This window comes from Malaclemys terrapin, chromosome 7 (assembly GCF_027887155.1).
Source record: "Malaclemys terrapin pileata isolate rMalTer1 chromosome 7, rMalTer1.hap1, whole genome shotgun sequence".
Taxonomy (NCBI): Eukaryota; Metazoa; Chordata; order Testudines; family Emydidae; genus Malaclemys; species Malaclemys terrapin.
Genome location: NC_071511.1, coordinates 67,042,957 through 67,059,469, shown reverse-complemented (window position 1 = coordinate 67,059,469; position 16,513 = coordinate 67,042,957). Strand labels below are relative to the sequence as shown.

General features: G+C 40.5%; 1 protein-coding gene across 2 annotated transcripts in view; it reads left to right on the top strand.

Moving 5' to 3' along the window:
- DLG5 (discs large MAGUK scaffold protein 5) overlaps positions 1–16,513 on the top strand; it is a 204,877-nt gene that overhangs the window by 162,722 nt on the left and 25,642 nt on the right. For both annotated transcript variants that reach the window (XM_054034358.1, XM_054034357.1), the window contains 7 exons: positions 185–1,204; positions 5,934–6,072; positions 8,873–9,017; positions 10,417–10,538; positions 11,719–11,808; positions 13,218–13,386; positions 16,348–16,510. In XM_054034358.1, the coding sequence (XP_053890333.1) occupies positions 185–1,204; positions 5,934–6,072; positions 8,873–9,017; positions 10,417–10,538; positions 11,719–11,808; positions 13,218–13,386; positions 16,348–16,510 (1,848 nt within the window). The remainder of the gene's footprint in view (positions 1–184; positions 1,205–5,933; positions 6,073–8,872; positions 9,018–10,416; positions 10,539–11,718; positions 11,809–13,217; positions 13,387–16,347; positions 16,511–16,513) is intronic.

The window sequence follows — 16,513 nt, the reverse complement described above, 5'->3', positions numbered from 1 at the left end:
ACGCACACACACACACTATCCATCGTTTTCCCCAGATTATAGGCTTGTTCCTTTATGTTCATCTTCACGGTACAGTCTCCATGTAAATTGGGAGCTTGGGGGAAAGAGAGGGAGGTGAGGCTGTCACATGCAAAACCCAAATCTGCCACAGCCTTGGGTTGATTAAATATTTTTCTCCTCCTAGGTTTTTCCTCAGAGCTCATCGTGGAGCGGTCAGAACATATTTGAAAACCTGAAGGATTCAGAGAAAATATCGAACTGCAGGGTTCATACATCAGAGATACAAGTTCAGAATAAAAAAAACTTGAAACACAACAGTTCAACACAGACAGACATTTTCAATCCAGACGTCCTGGATGGCAAGAAGGACCAGAGCGACCAGGGGAGTGGTTCGTTCTGTGATCACAAGCCCTTTTCCAGCCATGCTTTACGAGCAGACTCTCGCAGGAATGCTGTGCACAGCTGTCACAGTAATTCAGAACACAGTCTTAGTTCCTTTAGTCCAGACACTTACGGGGAACGAGGCTATGGACTTGTTGACTTGGACGGCAGGAGGCTGCCATTTGAGCCCACGGTAGCCGACTGCATCATGGTTGAGACCACGCTAGACAAAGGGCATGGAGCTAAGCATAGTGGTGGTACATGGCCTAAAGTGATGGTCAATATTTCAGCAGCAGAAACTGAAAAGTTCTCTGTGTACAAAAAGCCAAAACAAAGGAAGTCCATCTTCGACCCTGACACTTTCAAAAGACCACAGACTCCTCCCAAAATGGACTATCTCTCCCCTAATCAGGTGTCCACGCATTCGCCTCAGCCCTCAAAAGCTGAAGTGGCTTCAACTCCTCCAACCCCTCCCAAGAGAAGTGACTCTATTAAATTTAAACATAAACAGCAGACAAGTTCTGCATCAGACTGTACTGTAACAACTGGATCCCCGCCTACCAGCCCAGCTACTGCCCAGCCCCCAGTGTCCTTGGCACTTAAGCAGGACTCAGACACTCACAAGGGGCGCAGCAGGAATGCTGGGCATTATTACAGGGAGGAAGGGATCGACTGCACTCATCTATCTTCAAGAAAATCTTGTGAAGATGACATTGGCTTTCAAAGAGTTGAAGAGCCAGAGATAAAAAGACCAAGACCAAAATCAGCACCTGCTTTGAGACATAAACTGACCCCTGTGCCCATTCCTAATCCTTCACTTCAGGTACAAATGAAATATACGGAAGCACAAAGCAGGGATGCTGGCCATTATTTTCAAAAGTGACTCAAGTTTGGGTGCCCAACTTGGCACACTTCAAAGGGGCCTGATTTTCAGAGGATGGAAACTCAGCACATTCTGAAAATCAGGGCTCTTCAGAGTGTCTCAAATTGGGTACCCAAAATTGATAGTAATGAAAATATCTGCCCCTCACACCTTCATTAAAATTCTTGTGTGTCTTGAATTACAAAAGTAATTCTCAGAGTTACAGTATCAAAAAGGTTACAAAGAGGGATAACGGTGTCTTGCTTGATGAACGTTGCATGGTGTTTAGGCTTTTTGGTACCAGATGTTCTCAGTAATAATTCTAAGTTCTCTAGTGTATGTTGACAAAATGCAAAAATTGAATTATGATGGTCAAATTTACAAAGGAATTTAGGTGACCAAAGATGCAGATAGGCGACTAGTGGGATTAACAAAAGCAATTGAAAGTCAATGAGAGTTGGGCTCTTGAGTCACATCAGTGTTTTTGTAAATCTCACAAGGTGCCTATCTACATCTTTAGGTGCCTAAATACCTTTGTAAACCTGGTCTGAAGTTGATAGTGGTTAAAGTTCAGTTGTACTCTGTAAATGTTGACAATATTTATTAGGAGGATATGGACCTGAAAACACTTGGTTTTGCTGCGGCAGAAGGCATGAATGAACAATCCCTCCATGGAGATACTTGGAAATTTGTTACTAAAGTAGAAAAAGGAAGATTGCAGGTGGTTGATTAAGGTCGATAGGATGTTAACTGGGAGATAAAGTAAAAATGGCCGCAGGGTTAGTTTCCCCCAGGGCCGCCATATCAGTGGCTCACATTCTCCGTCCATGACATTTGAACAAGCCCCACTGTCTTCAGTGGGTTTGCAAAGGAGTAACTGAGTGCAGACAATGGAGTAGAAGGTATAAGCGAGAGCAGGATTTGGGGCCTGATTCTGCAAAGTTCTCAGTATTCGAGCTGGTGGGAAAACTTTCATTAAAATTTTTCTCAATGAAAATTTAGCAATTTCTGCCAGTTCTGCTGAGCACCTTCCGCTCCTACTTTGACTTCAGTGGGAGTTCAAGAGACACTTGCCAGCTTGTAGGATTGGGCCTTTAATTAAACATTCTATGTGAGCCAGAATAGAATCCAGCTAACTCTGCAGTGCTGACAGCAGTAAAAAAGTAATAACAGTTTACTGTTGTAACTGAAGTCAGCAGATTATTACTGAATAAGCACAGGAAGCAGATGTGGCCTGTAAGAAGGTGCCATTTTCAAAACAGAATTGCACTGTAAGAAACTAATATATAGGCTACTGCTGCCTTTTGGCACATACCCAACAAAATATAAGCAAACCATTACACATTTGAGTGCAAGTAATTTGCTTTAAATAGAATGTCAAGTTGATCCATGTGTGCTGTTACTCGTATGCTTATTATTTGAACTGTAGTCATCAGTCACTGTAAGCACAGCACATTTATATTGTCCTTAACATGTAGACAAGTGTTGCCTGCCATCTTATGCTAATACAATAACTCCTCGCTTAATGTTGTAGTTATGTTCCTGAAAAATGCGACTTTAAGTGAAACGATGTTAAGGGAATCCAATTTCCCCGTAAGAATTAATGTAAATTGGGGGGTTAGGTTCCAGGGAAATTTTTTTCACCAGACAAAAAGCTATATATTATATAGATATACACACAGTATACATTTTAAACAAACAATTTAATACTGTTCACAGCTATGATGATTGTGAAGCTTGGTTGAGGTGGTGAAGTTAGAGGGTAGAAGAGGGAGGGATATTTCCCAGGGAATGCCTTGCTGCTAAATGATGAACTAACACTCGGCTGAGCCCTCAAGGGTTAACACGTTGTTAATGTACCTTCTCATCAAGGCAGCACGAACAGGAGGGAGGGGAGACAGCATAGCAGACAGAGACAGACACACACCTTGTGTGTGGGTGAGAGAGAGAGATGCATACTGCCCCTTTAAGTAAGCTGACCCACTCTTAAGTGCATTGTCTTTTTAAGTGGATCAGGAAGTTGAGACAGCAGCTGCTGCCCCAAGCTCTCTCTGTCTCTGTCTGTGTCCCCTCCCCGCTCTATATGGAGAAGGGGTAAGTGGGGTACAGGAGCAGGGGGGAGGAGGACACCCTGACATTACCCCCCCCCCTTTCCCCTCCTGCACAGCAAGCAGGAGTCTTTGGGAGCAGCTCCAAGTCAGAGGGCGGGAGCAGCACATGGCAGTGGGGGGAGGGACAGTGGAACTGCCGATTGATAGCTGCAGCACAGGGAACTTAGGGGAGTGGGGAGCTGGAGGGGGGGGGAGGGCTGCCGGTCCACCCTGGTTCCAAGCCCCCACCAGCTAGCTGCAACAGGCTGCTCTTCCTGCAAGCAGTGGACAAAGCAGGCAGCTGCCAAACGATGTTAGAAGGGAGCATTGCACAACTTTAAACGAGCACGTTCCCTAATTGATCAGCAATGTAACAATGAAACATTAACCAGGATGACTTTAAGTGAGGAGTTCCTGTACAAGAAATTTAAAAGGCTCTCATTTGTGACATGGGCATTTTCTGGATAGAAAGCCAAGACCTTTGTTACCAATCAAGATAGGAACAGGTGAACCTTGTCAGAATATGTCAGTGTTGGTTATTAATACTTTCCAAGGGGTCTTGGAGTTACCATATAGATATACATCTATAGTTTCTGCACCCCCAACAAATATTTTTCAGATAATGAAAACACAGCATAATTTTGCAACTTGTTCTTTAAGGTGGTTGATGCATCAGCATGTTGAATGAGTAATGCCCATGTGAGAGAGTTTCAAGCTTGGAGATGCAAGAGTGCCCACGTTTCTCTCTGGAGTGTTTTGTAAATTAAGCTGTGAAGTTCAGAGCAGGGTTTAAAATTGGGTTTGTGTAGTGTCTTTATAAAAGAATGGCATTCACAAGAGTGCTTTTTATGCACTATCATAGCTAAAATAATTGCAGAGGCTATACTTAAGCTAATATTGGGCCCTTTGAGAAGGGTTAGTGGTGGAAAATGAAGATATTTAAAATACAAAAACTACATTAAAGTTCTAAATTTATACACTTAAAATCAGAAATGAAAATGTTCTGGTTTTCATAGTAATGCTAATAATAGCCGTATTGCAGAGGATGTTTTTCTGTTCCAATAGCTAGATTGAAAGTTGAACTAGGTAGCTGTGCAGATGCTGTGTGCCTGCTACTTCCCTGCAAGTGGGCAGAGCCTTGGAACCCATCAGCTGGTATACGCCAAGGAGCAAGAGAGGCATTGTGAGCAAAGGAGTATCACCAAGAACAGTGTCTTCTGGAGCTACTCTTAGGTTGAGGCTGGTGCAGGTTAGGCACTACCCCTTACTCAGGTTGAAAGACACAGTCTTGCCCTACATGTAAATGTGAATCTATTAATGTTAAGTGTATGTCAAAAATATACAGGATGTGCAACATGGCACAATTTATGGGTATATTTGTTGTTGTGCTTTTGTGGAATGTGCCTAGGTCTCAAGGTGATTGAGTGTATTAGAGAATTTTAATTAAATAAGACTGAGGAAAAAAAAGGAGAGATGAACAAATGGCTTTTCTCATGATTGGGTAACAGTCATGTCTGCTGCTGATGCAGCAAGGAGGGCATGGCAATAAGAATGTGTGCCTGTTTGTGGTGTTAAATCGCTCTCACTATGTAACACAACTTTCCTATCACATGAAGAAATCTGAGTAGCCTTTAGTGATTCATATTCTGTATATTATGTTTTTAATATCATGGTTTTTATGCTGTACTGTTTTAACCTCGAAAATAGCATTATGAGGGCTCTGCATTTTTTAAAAAACTGCTTGCAGCTTCCTACAGTCACTGGCATTCTTGGCCAACGAAATTTCAGTGCACATCAGATTTTCTCACTCACCCATGCTTGTTCACTTTGTGTAAAGCAGATAACGTAGAAATGCGTATCCACAGCCCAAACCAGCTCTTTCAGCTGACCTGTTAAAGCAGCCAGAAGAGAAGTTGCTCCACCTGCACTTGAAAGCTGAGACCGAGTGCTACACCTTCAGGCCAAGCAGCCAGTCTTGTTTTAGGCAGCCAGGTGCTCTAATGGCCAGGGGAAAAAAGTGTAGACTTTGTTTTTAAACATCTGTTTTTGTTATTTTACATTTTGTTTATTGTTGAGACCATGTGGGACCAACGTGTTTGAAGAGAGAATTTGAATAGAGGGGCAGATATTTTGCATGCATGAAGAGGGAGTGAGTTCCAATATAGGCCTCGATTCAGCAAGATAATTTGCCAGGTGCATAACTTTTAAGCATCTGAGCAAGCCCTTGAAGTCACTGGGCCCGTTGACATGCTCAAAGTTACACACATGCCTAAGTACCTTGCTGAATCAGTGCCGTAAAGGGGGAAGAAGGCATGAGGACAGTGGGAATAGTATACAGAGAGTCCCCAAGAGGGACTGGAGGGCCATAGGTAATGGATTGGGAGAGTCCTATAGGAGAGAATGAGAGCTGAGATGTAGGCAGAGAGGAGCTTGAAGATGAAGACAACATGAAAGAACACTGAAGAACAGTGATATCAGCAAAGTGGTGGGATTAAAGCATAATAATCAACATCAAGTGATAGCCAGCAAGTTATTTTTGTACTAGTTTATACAAAGCTTTCTGGATTAGTTGCAGATTGAATTCTGCACTTTCCTTACAGGTACAGAAATACACTCCAGCCAGTGAAGAGCATCTGTCTCTGGAGCTCCAGGAGTGGGCGCCGTATTCACCAAAACGTTCCACTAGGCACAGTGATGGTTTTGTGTCTTCCTCCTTGTACACTGGAGCCATGTCAGCAGGTTGGTGACGATGACCTGGATGGTAATGTCTGTAATTTCATGGCGATAATTTTTCCTCAATTTTAATGTTCTGACAGCAAGCTAGACTTACTCATTTTGTGGTCAAAGCAGAATTCAGTTTGTAGATGTGAAGGCCAGAAGTGACCATTATGATTGTCATGCTGTCTGGAGTGGTTCACAACCATGAGTGCCAACCTCAGGGCAGACTGTCAAAAAGAGACACCCCAAATTGGTGGTATGTTCTTTAATTAGATTTCACCAACCCAGTAACAAATGTGAACTCCTAAAGCATTACAACAGTCTTACCACAGAGTCACAGACAGTCCCTTGGGCATTCCTGTCTATCTTGCCATCCCGTCAAGCTGCATTTCATTGTGGTTGGTGCTATACACCAAAGATCACAAAAGATTCAAGTTGCACTGTTCAGACGTAACCAGAGACCTGGGAGTTTATTTGGAGAGAACTCATGAATTCAGAGATTCAGAAAGGTTATTCATTCTTCACAAGGATCTCGGAAAAGGTCTTCATGCTAAGTGGAGAGGCAGCGTAGTCTCATGGATAGGCACTGGAGTGGGCATTAATTGATCTGGATTCTAATCCTGTCACTGCCTGTGGCGGGGCGACGACTCACCGGCGCGGTGCCTCCTGCTGGCCGTCTCGGGAATTAGCTCTTTCCAGCCCGGAGTGCCCTCTGTAGTCCGATGTCTCGCCTGCCGCTGGCCCCCGTGTCCCTCCCAGACCCCGTTCCCCTCTACTTCAGGGTTCTGCCCCCAGCAGCAACCCACTGTCTCTGGGTCTCCCCTCGCAGGGGAACCCCCAACCCTCTATCCCCACCTTGCCTCAGTGGCTACTGCCAGTCATTATCTAGCCCCCGCTCCCTGGGGCGGACTGCAGTCTGTAAACCACTCATCAGCGGCGGGGTTAGGACCTGCTGCCTTTGCCTATCTCTGCGCTGCCTCTCTACAGCCCCAGTACCCTTTTGTAGGCCTTTAACTAGGCCTGTAGCCTGGGGTTTTGCTAGGCTGGAGCTCCCCAGCTGCCTCTGTCCTTCCCCCGCACTGCTCCACCCTAGGTACTCTTCTCAGCTCCCATGCAGCCAGGTCCTTCTCTCTCTGAAGCTAGAGAGAGAGTGTGTGTCTTCCAGTCTCTGGCCCTCAGCCCTCTTACAGGGCCAGCCGTGGCCTGACTGGGGCATGGCCCCACCTGTGGCTGCTTCCCCCAATCAGCCTAGCTTTTCCCCCACCCCAGCCCTCTCCCAGGACTGTTTTAAGTCGTTCAGGGCATGAGCGGGGTGACCACCCCGCTACACTGCCACTAACTTGCTGTGTAGCCTTGAACAAGTCATTTCTGTGCCTTGTTCACCTCTTACCCTTTGATCTAACAAATTACACGGTAAGATCTTCAAGGCTCTTATGTGCCTAACCCACTGGGGCCTCTGGGTGCAATTTTAATATAAAGACTGTCTGCCTTCTCCAGTCAGATTGAAACTGCTCATCCGAGAGGTTTACTTTAGTTACTAAAAAGGCAGTGTGAGACGACTGTGTGAGATCACTAGCACAAATGAGCGTTTTCTTGCAGGAAATGTTTACAAAGCAGCCATTTGAGCTTCATTGCCTACCTTCTTAAAAAACAACAATAACAAAAACCACACTATAAAATTGATGTAGAGGTACTGGCTGATGTGGTGGCCAGCAGGAGCATCCACCTGGCCACTGCTAGGTAGAAATCTTTCCCCAGTGTCTTTCAAAATACTGGTTTAGTACGGTTTGCATTTGAACAAGCATAGAGGATCTCAGAGCGAAAATGTATCAATATGTATTTGCCTGAGTTTAGTGAGCAGGGTCTGAGGTATGTCCATTCAGCAATTCTCAAAGCCAAGGTCCAGCTCAAATGGGCATGAAGTTTAATTTGAATATTGTTCACAGTTCTTGTTAGTGCCTCCTTGGTAATCATCCTGATGATTGTCACTAAATTACTGGCAGCAGAAAACTCAGTCAACCTCTGTGCCTCAAATTACCCACCTGTAAATGAAGATATTATTTAATCAGTATTAGTAAAACTGGGAGTTTTTTATCCTCATAGCATCTCTCATGCAAAGTATTGTAATATGCAATAATACAACTATTATTAATGAGTAACTGTGACTTTATTGGAAAGTATTTTCACTAAAAAGGCCATTTCCTTATTTTTATATAATAGTGCCCTTAATTTTACAACAAACCTCATCAAAGTATATCTGACAGTAAATATTCATTCTTTGTCTTTCAAAATGTTTCTGCAACTGTGAACTAAGATACCAAAACTTTTGTTGAACAACATTTTGTCTGATAGTAAAGTCTGAGTGTACTTAAATAAAAATCCTAAATAATGAGATTCACGTATAAATGTCAGTTTCACAGAGTTGTGAATTGTTATAGTCTAAGGTCATAGGAAACTATAGAAGTTGGAAGTGCATGAGCCCACTGAAGAGGAAAAAGAACAATTGTAGCCGCGATCAGTTTTTTTGTGCACCATACTAAAATTGGACCGCTCTCTAATTATTATTCAGCTAGAAGTATGGAACTATTTCAGTTACATGTTTGACACTATCATGACTTTGAGAAGGGAGAGGACATCTTTTTGGTGGGCAAGCAGACATTGAACTGTTCAATAAAAACAGTCTAAATAATGGTTTGAGCCTTGGAGTTAGATATTCAGCTTCCCACTTTATTAGTGATTTGCATAAAAGTTACAGGCAAATGACTTTATGCCAGAATCTGGAGTATGCCTCATGCCATATATTTTGTCCACCTTAAAATAGGTACTGTACCAAGAAGTTTAGCACCATGTCCTGCAGTAACTGCTGTCATGAGAAATCCAGTTTATACTGCTTGGAGCCACAGAGTTCACACCAACAATTGCCCGTCTGTTGCCAGCCAAATCTGCCATCAGCATCTGCATCCCAGGTATAAATTCAGAACTTCACAACCTTAGATCTTTAATATATTTATAAATAAAATCAATAAGAGAAAACCGTTTCTTGCTGTGCACTTTGGTCCACACAGAGGCGAACACTATACTAGTGCAGCATAATGTAAAATAATAGTTCTGTTACACCTTTTATCCGAGAATCTCAAAGCACTTTACAAACATGATGTAAAGGCAGTGACTTCTTCCCATGTAATGTTACTATGGCCTTCCCTGAGAAAGCCCTGCAACTTTGGCTGGGACACTTTTGCCTGAAAATGATTTACTTTGAAAGTAAAGGAGAAAGTGACTGCAAAGTCTGTAGAAAATTCAGCCGCTCTTTGAGTTAAAGGTAATTAAAAACTTACCCTGATCTGAAATGTTGACTGATGTTTTGTTGTCTCCCACTGGCTCAACTCTTTGATCCATTTGGAATTTCCATAGTTAAATGGCTTTGAAATTTTGAACCCTACCTATGTTTGAAGACAATAAAGTACAATTGAGCAAATTTATTAAGTTATTGTGGATTTTTTGGGCCCAACTCTGCTCTCATTGGCAAAGTCAGAGATCAAACCCAATTCCTGCTTCCCTACTTTAATTATTAAACCAACACCTTGTTCATGAATAGGTTATATTAGTATATATTTTGCAAATATTTAAAATTGTACCCATAAGCTTACTAGAAAAAGATTGAATTTATCATGAAGTACATATTCTGTAGAAAGCTTAGGGAGCTGAATTAAAGCCCATAGAAATGATTTCTGTTGAACTGTGAGTCAGTGCACCGTCTATATAAGAATCTGATATATGAACACTGACCTCTGACTTCCAACTAAGTAATAATCTATTAGTATATTTCATGAAGAGCAGATATGTTTCTCATAATATACATAACTCAGTCTCAAGAACAATTTTTGGAGATTGCAGTCTATGTGGTGTATGGTAATATGCTAGGTAGCTGATAGTCACATTGGCAAACATTTATTCAGTGTTATGTCAGGAAGTCCTATGTATGTATTGTCTGGGACTGGCTTGTACAAATATCTTCTCAAAACAAAATGTTTTCTTTGGGACTGAATAATAAAGTATCTTTATTGTGCTTCAATGTGCTTCTTAGGAAATACTTTGTAGAATACAGCTGCCTATGGCTCAGCGATTTTAAGGATGTATTGCAGTGAAGTTAATGGATTAAATTGCTGTCCAAATAGTATTAGAGAATTAAAGCAAAGTAGCAATGGCACTGAGTTACAACGTGCTGCTGTAGACACACTTTTCAGATAGTCTTTCACTGCTCGGCGGGGTTGGGTTTCTTCCTGTTCCTCATGTTGGCTGGGGTAATGTTAGTTTTGAAGAGATTGTTTTTTGAAGACACTATAACCTACTTTTGTTTTCATGCAGTGCTCAGCACCAAGGTCGCCTGAGTTTGGACCTAAGTCACAAACACTCCAGTGATTATTCTGAAAACTCACGGACGAGAGCATCACATGGTTCAAATTCATTACCATCCAGTGCAAGACTTGGTAATTAGCATTTCAAATTTGTTCGTGCAAAGTATTCTGTTTACATCTAAGACAAAGCAGAGAAAATTCCACCCAACTCAAAGCATCTTTCAGGGATCCTTCATAGCTGTCAGAACCTTAAGGGCCCATTATTTTTCCTTGCTTCAAGTTCCTGGCTCTTACAATTTAAGCTTCCATTCTCCATACTGAAAAGATTTGCGTAAAACCCCTTTTACAACCTGTCTGCCTCTCCTTAGTATGTCACAGCTGAGTGCTGCAAGACACTCCTTTCAGCAGCTGTTGCTGCATGGAAGGCAATTGTGTGATGACTGTTGTCAGCAGGTAGAAGGATTTCGCAAATATAATGTTGAGATTCAGAGGTGGGATGGGAAGGGAGAAAGGAGGTAGCTCCAGAAGGAAGGCATAGATGTTAGCACTGATCAAATACTTAGGTAAGCCCTACACAAGTATTACATTGTGGGAAGATAACAAAGTGTATTAAATTGTTTTATGTCCACCTTAGACAGTTCTGATATTTACATTTGGGTCTGTATCTATTCCAGCAGAACTTAAATATATGCACACTTCATGGCAGTAGTCTTTAACATTAGATAGACCTTTTAATTCTGAAATATTTTAAAAAACTGTATAAACAATAATCTTATGATCCATCACTGAAATACAACTACCTCTATGGCAGAACATGGCAGCTTTTCAGCAGTACAACAAAAACTATATGTCGGTTTAGGACAGGAAGTGAAATATCTTATCCATTGAAACTAGTGTAGGTAATTGGAATACAATTGAACTCTTTCAAAATGTGCCAGTGTTTCAAAATGTGTTCAGTGATCGCAGGTGATCAGGACCTGTCAGTCATGTAAATTGGCCAAAAAATATTTTAAGGAGTTCTTTGGTGCCCAAATAAGTATTAGATAGCTCATTCGTTTTGTAGCACTCAGTAATGGGTACATTTAAGCAATGCCATAGCTGTACTAGCTGTTTGAACTAGGCAGTTTGTCAGCCATGAAAGTGGGATTATAAAGGGAATTTTTTGGTAAGGCCTTGATTCTGCTGGGAGAACTGGACTCTTGCACCCACATAGAGATTATTTAGCTTGTCTTTAGAATCAGAGCCTAAATGTGTGTTATCTGTTTGCATTTACATATGTCATAAACTGTGCCATTTTCTTGTTATAAAATAGGTTCTTCCAGCAACTTGCAGTACAGGACGGAAAGAATTAAGATCCCTTTAACCCCAAGGTATCCAAGGTCCATCATTGGCTCCGAAAGGGGTAAAATTTTCTATTCTCAACATTTTATTTGTTGCCAATCCCCAGCATTAAAAATTCACAAGTCCGGTCCCCAAAAGATTGTTTTAAAAATTATACAATTTTTAAATTATTTTTTCAAGGATTTTCTCATAACTACAAGGAGTAGAAAGTTCATTTTTACTTTTCCAAGTGAAAGCACTTGATTCCAGGAGCTGGATCTTCTCGGAAAACATCAGTTGACACATGATATTTTATGAGGAGACTTGTGATAACACAGCACTCTGTAAGAGTTCTAGTCCCATATGAAGTCATTTCCTAATTTTATAATAGTGGTGAAATGACTCCATAAAAGGTGTATTTTGTTAGCTCTAAAACACTGTGTTCTTTGGCAAACTGAAGTCTTCTAAACAGGATATGAATTTAAAGTTTAAAGGATTTTCCATATTAATATTTTGCTTATATAAAGCATTCTTCATCAGAGAACTTAAACATTTTACAAATATTTATTGAATTATTGGAAATATATAGAACAGTACAAATTATTTTCAGCAAACAATATGAACTGTACTGCAGAACAGATTTTTTTAATTTTTCAGAGAATATTTTACACAAGTAGAGTTCAGTCTGTAAATTGCTTGAAAGTTCTTGACTGACATTATTGCTTTGAGTATTCTGTATCCTTAATTAAAAATTAAAGATGCTTTAATTGGACATATATAGGTCATATGTTATGTTACTGTACCCTGACTGAAGGAACGTAGCTCTTATAAACAAGTTTCTTTTGTTATTACTAACATCAAATTTTCTTACTGCAACATTCCCTGATGCAGCAAATGATTGATCTGAACAAGCTGACGAGCAAGAATGTTCAGTCTAATATTCCTGGATAGAAAAAATACAGTCAAAGCAAATGTATTTAAAACCGTAGATCTTCACAAATAATTTTTTGCAGCATTTGACCTAAAGGCTATGTGCATGGACTTGTGCTGCTTAAGCTCTGTTGTTGTTTTGAAATATTTCATAAGGCATTGTATAGCCAGAACCCAGGAGAGTGGATAAGGATCCTTTGAGACTGTCCCTAACATTCAGATCTTTTATTTCATTTTTTCCTAGATTTTCTTTTTCATTATTATGTCAGGACTTTCCATTACTCATGTGCATTTATATATTCATTTGAAGGAGCTTTCCCATGGTCGGTTCTCACTGTTACAGTTTCAAGCTAGTGCTCTCAATTTCTAGAGCAGTAAAATCAACTTACATTTGAAAAGATACTGCATGTGTAAATATCTTCTTATGCTTATGTAAACTGTGCATCACGTTTGTATTATTGGTGTGCATGTCTTTTAATGTCTTTTCAGATTCCTCCATTGCAAGACATTTACAATAAGCACTACATACAAAAACTGAATCCCTTTATTTTATTATTACAGGTTCACTGTCACATTCTGAATGTAGCAGTCCCAGCCTGATAACCCCTCCACAATCACCACTGAACCTGGAAACGTCTTCTTTTGCCAGCAGCCAGTCACAGAACTCGCTTTCTACATTACCTAGGATTTCTATTAGCCCGGTATCAATTGGAGAGCGTAGAAAAGATAGGTAAGGTGATAGTTGTCGTCATCTTTCATACAGATACACCTCTACCCGATATAACACAACCTGATATAACACGAATTCTGATATAACGCGGTAAAGCAGTGCTCTGGGGGGGGGACAGGGCTGTGCACTCCAGCGGATCAAAGCAAGTTCGATATAACGCGGTTTCACCTATAATGCGGTAAGATTTTTTTGGCTCCCGAGGACAGCGTTATATTGAGGTAGAGGTGTATACCTGCGATAATCTTGTCTGATAGTTTATTAGAGTGAAGAAGTGTAAACAATTGGCTGTGCAAAATCAGGAGTATATTATATGTGTTGCGGTGTACTTTAAGTCCTGTTACTCTTTTTTTAAATTATTATTATTATGTATGTGCTGTGAAAGAAGCTTGTGTAACATACTCTTCCTTCAGAAGTTATAGGGTAGTGTTAAAGCTTCCAGAAACTCTGAGACTGATGTGAGCAGTAGGATATCTTCTGTTAGATTAATGGTTTCACCAAACAGGTACAGCTCCTAAACTGGACTGCTTCTCCTCCTGGTAGGCTTGCTCAGATGTCGGTCCCTGGTGGAATCTTTTCACTAGGAGTCAAAAGAAAATGAAGACCCTATAAATAGTTTGTGGTTAATGCTAAACTTTTTAACGTGACTGGCCGCCAGGCCTAACTCTCTCATTAACACTTGCTGTGATTTGGCAGGATTCAGTCCAAGCAGATCTCTTCAACAAGATTTAAATTCAGGACCATGGCCCTGATCCTGCAAACATGTTTGTACATGGTTAACTTTACTACCATGAGTAGTTCCAATGATTTTAATTGGATTATTCACAGTAGTAAGGTTAAGTGCTGAGTGTTTGCAGGTTTGGAGCCTAAGTAAGATGTTGGGTTTTTAATATAATGTAGGTTTTCGTTGATGTCACATCCCTGTTTCTTATAATGCACATTCAGCTTGTGCTAATTAATTTTGGACTTCTGGTTTTATTTTTATTGTAAAAGTGCTACCTCTGCATTTGTCAGCGTTTATGTAAACTCAGAATATCAAACAACAAACCATGGACTCTAAGGGCCAGATTTGTATTTATATTAAGGCCTCTTTACACCATTTTGGCAGAATAAAGAAACTTTGATGTGGAAGTAAATTACATTTATATGCACTTTAAGACCTCTGATTGCATAAATAGCACCTGGCCCTCAAAATGTAAATAATCCAATAACAAGGGTATTCTATATAATAATACTAAAATAATTCTTAAAACTTGCATGAAATTTTATCAGGTTTCATCACAGGATAACTGAAGATATTTCAGCAATTTTTATTCCACTACGTATATATTGTACTGTACATTGCTGTTTTGAAAGTGACTGTAGAAAGCACATTGTGGAACTTTATTTATTAATCCACCCTAATTAGCACAACTGTATTCAGTTTTCAAGTAAAAAGATGCTTTCTGCTAATGGTCAGCCCTGCAGGCTTACCATTGAATCTGAAGATCAAGCAGGGTTTTTCCCCTTCTTGCACATAACTAATAGAGAGAGCGTTTTGGCAGCACAAATGATGTGTTCAGTGAGACCTGTGTAATCTCATATTCCTGTCAATAGGGCTACTCAGGTGTAAGTGCTTGGAACTTAGCCCTGGTCTACACTGAATAACGTAGCTGAAGTCAACGTACTTAGATCGACTTACCATGGTGTCTTCACTACGGTGAGTCGACTGCTGCCGCTCCCCTTTCGACTCTGCCTGTGCCTCTTGCCAAGTTGGAGTACAGGAGTCAACGGGAGAGTGCTCGGGGTTCGATTTATCACGTCTAGACTACCGGCTGGTAGTGAAGACATACCTTTAATAAAGAAATCTGTTGATGTACAAGCAAGAGTAAAATCCCGCTCACTTTTAGCCATTTCGGATTTGCTGGGCACCACATGAAAAATTATAGGTGCCAGGCAGTTGTGATTTGTTCTGCCTTTTGGAGTAAGGAGTAGAAATTACATCTTCTGCTGGGAGACTCATAGACTCTTATCTTACCTTACCTAACATTCTATAACACTCTGCTATTCAACAAGAAACAGATATACAAATCAGATTGAGTACTGTAAATGGAGGAAATGATCGGAAGAAAACTGCACCAGGCTTTCCTTCTAAAATAATGTGTACAGACTATTCTCTCATTATATGTATTAGTATCTGTTACTATTGTGTGTCTAAGTGTTCTTCTCTTCTCAAATCTTCTGCATCTTTCAGATATCTCTTCCGTAATAGGTCTTTTCTGAGAATCCCTCTGGCTCCTAGGCCTAGGTTCTCATCACTAAGGAGTTTGAGGTTGGCCTGATATAAGGTTGTCCTTCTCAAGCAGCATTGCGCACCTTGTGCTATTTTACATGTTTGGATAATTTCCCTCAAGGAGAATTTGCATGGTAATTGTAATGCTACCATGCAAACTGCTGTCTTAAAGCTTGAGTTTGCAACTGCTTAATTTTCATTACTAATTTGTGTTTCCCTGCGTACAAGTATAAAACTGATATTGTGTATTGGCTTCTCTTGGTTCACCACCTTATTATTTACAATGTTTATTTTCACTGGATATTAAGACTCCCAGTATTTATAAACTGTAAGGCACCTTTCTAGAATATGGTTTGTAAATTGCATATTATATATAGTGGTTTACTTTTATATAATATGGATGTGGAGGTTTATTTGCTACCTATTTCACCATCATAGTATTTATAATTCACGTTTGCCATAACTTTTTTTGTGAAGTCATGTATCTAGAATTGTGTATCTGATATACATTTAGTTCCACCACTGTACATTGCATGGTGTTTAAGGAATGCGTAGGCCGTTTAAAGTATTTTTAGTAGCTTTTTAAACCAGTCTTAATATTCCACTTCAGATACATAGTGCATGTCGCTTTTAAATATTATGCTTCAAGTGCCATTTTGTCCAAATCAATTTTTAACAATTTCCTCTTAAAGGCCGTACATGGAAGAACCACGCCATGTTAAAGTGCAAAAGGGTTCTGAGCCCCTAGGGATTTCCATTGTGAGTGGAGAAAACGGTGGGATATTTGTGTCTAAAGTAACTGGTGGGAGCATTGCCCATCAAGCTGGCCTTGAATATGGTGATCAGTTACTGGAGGTA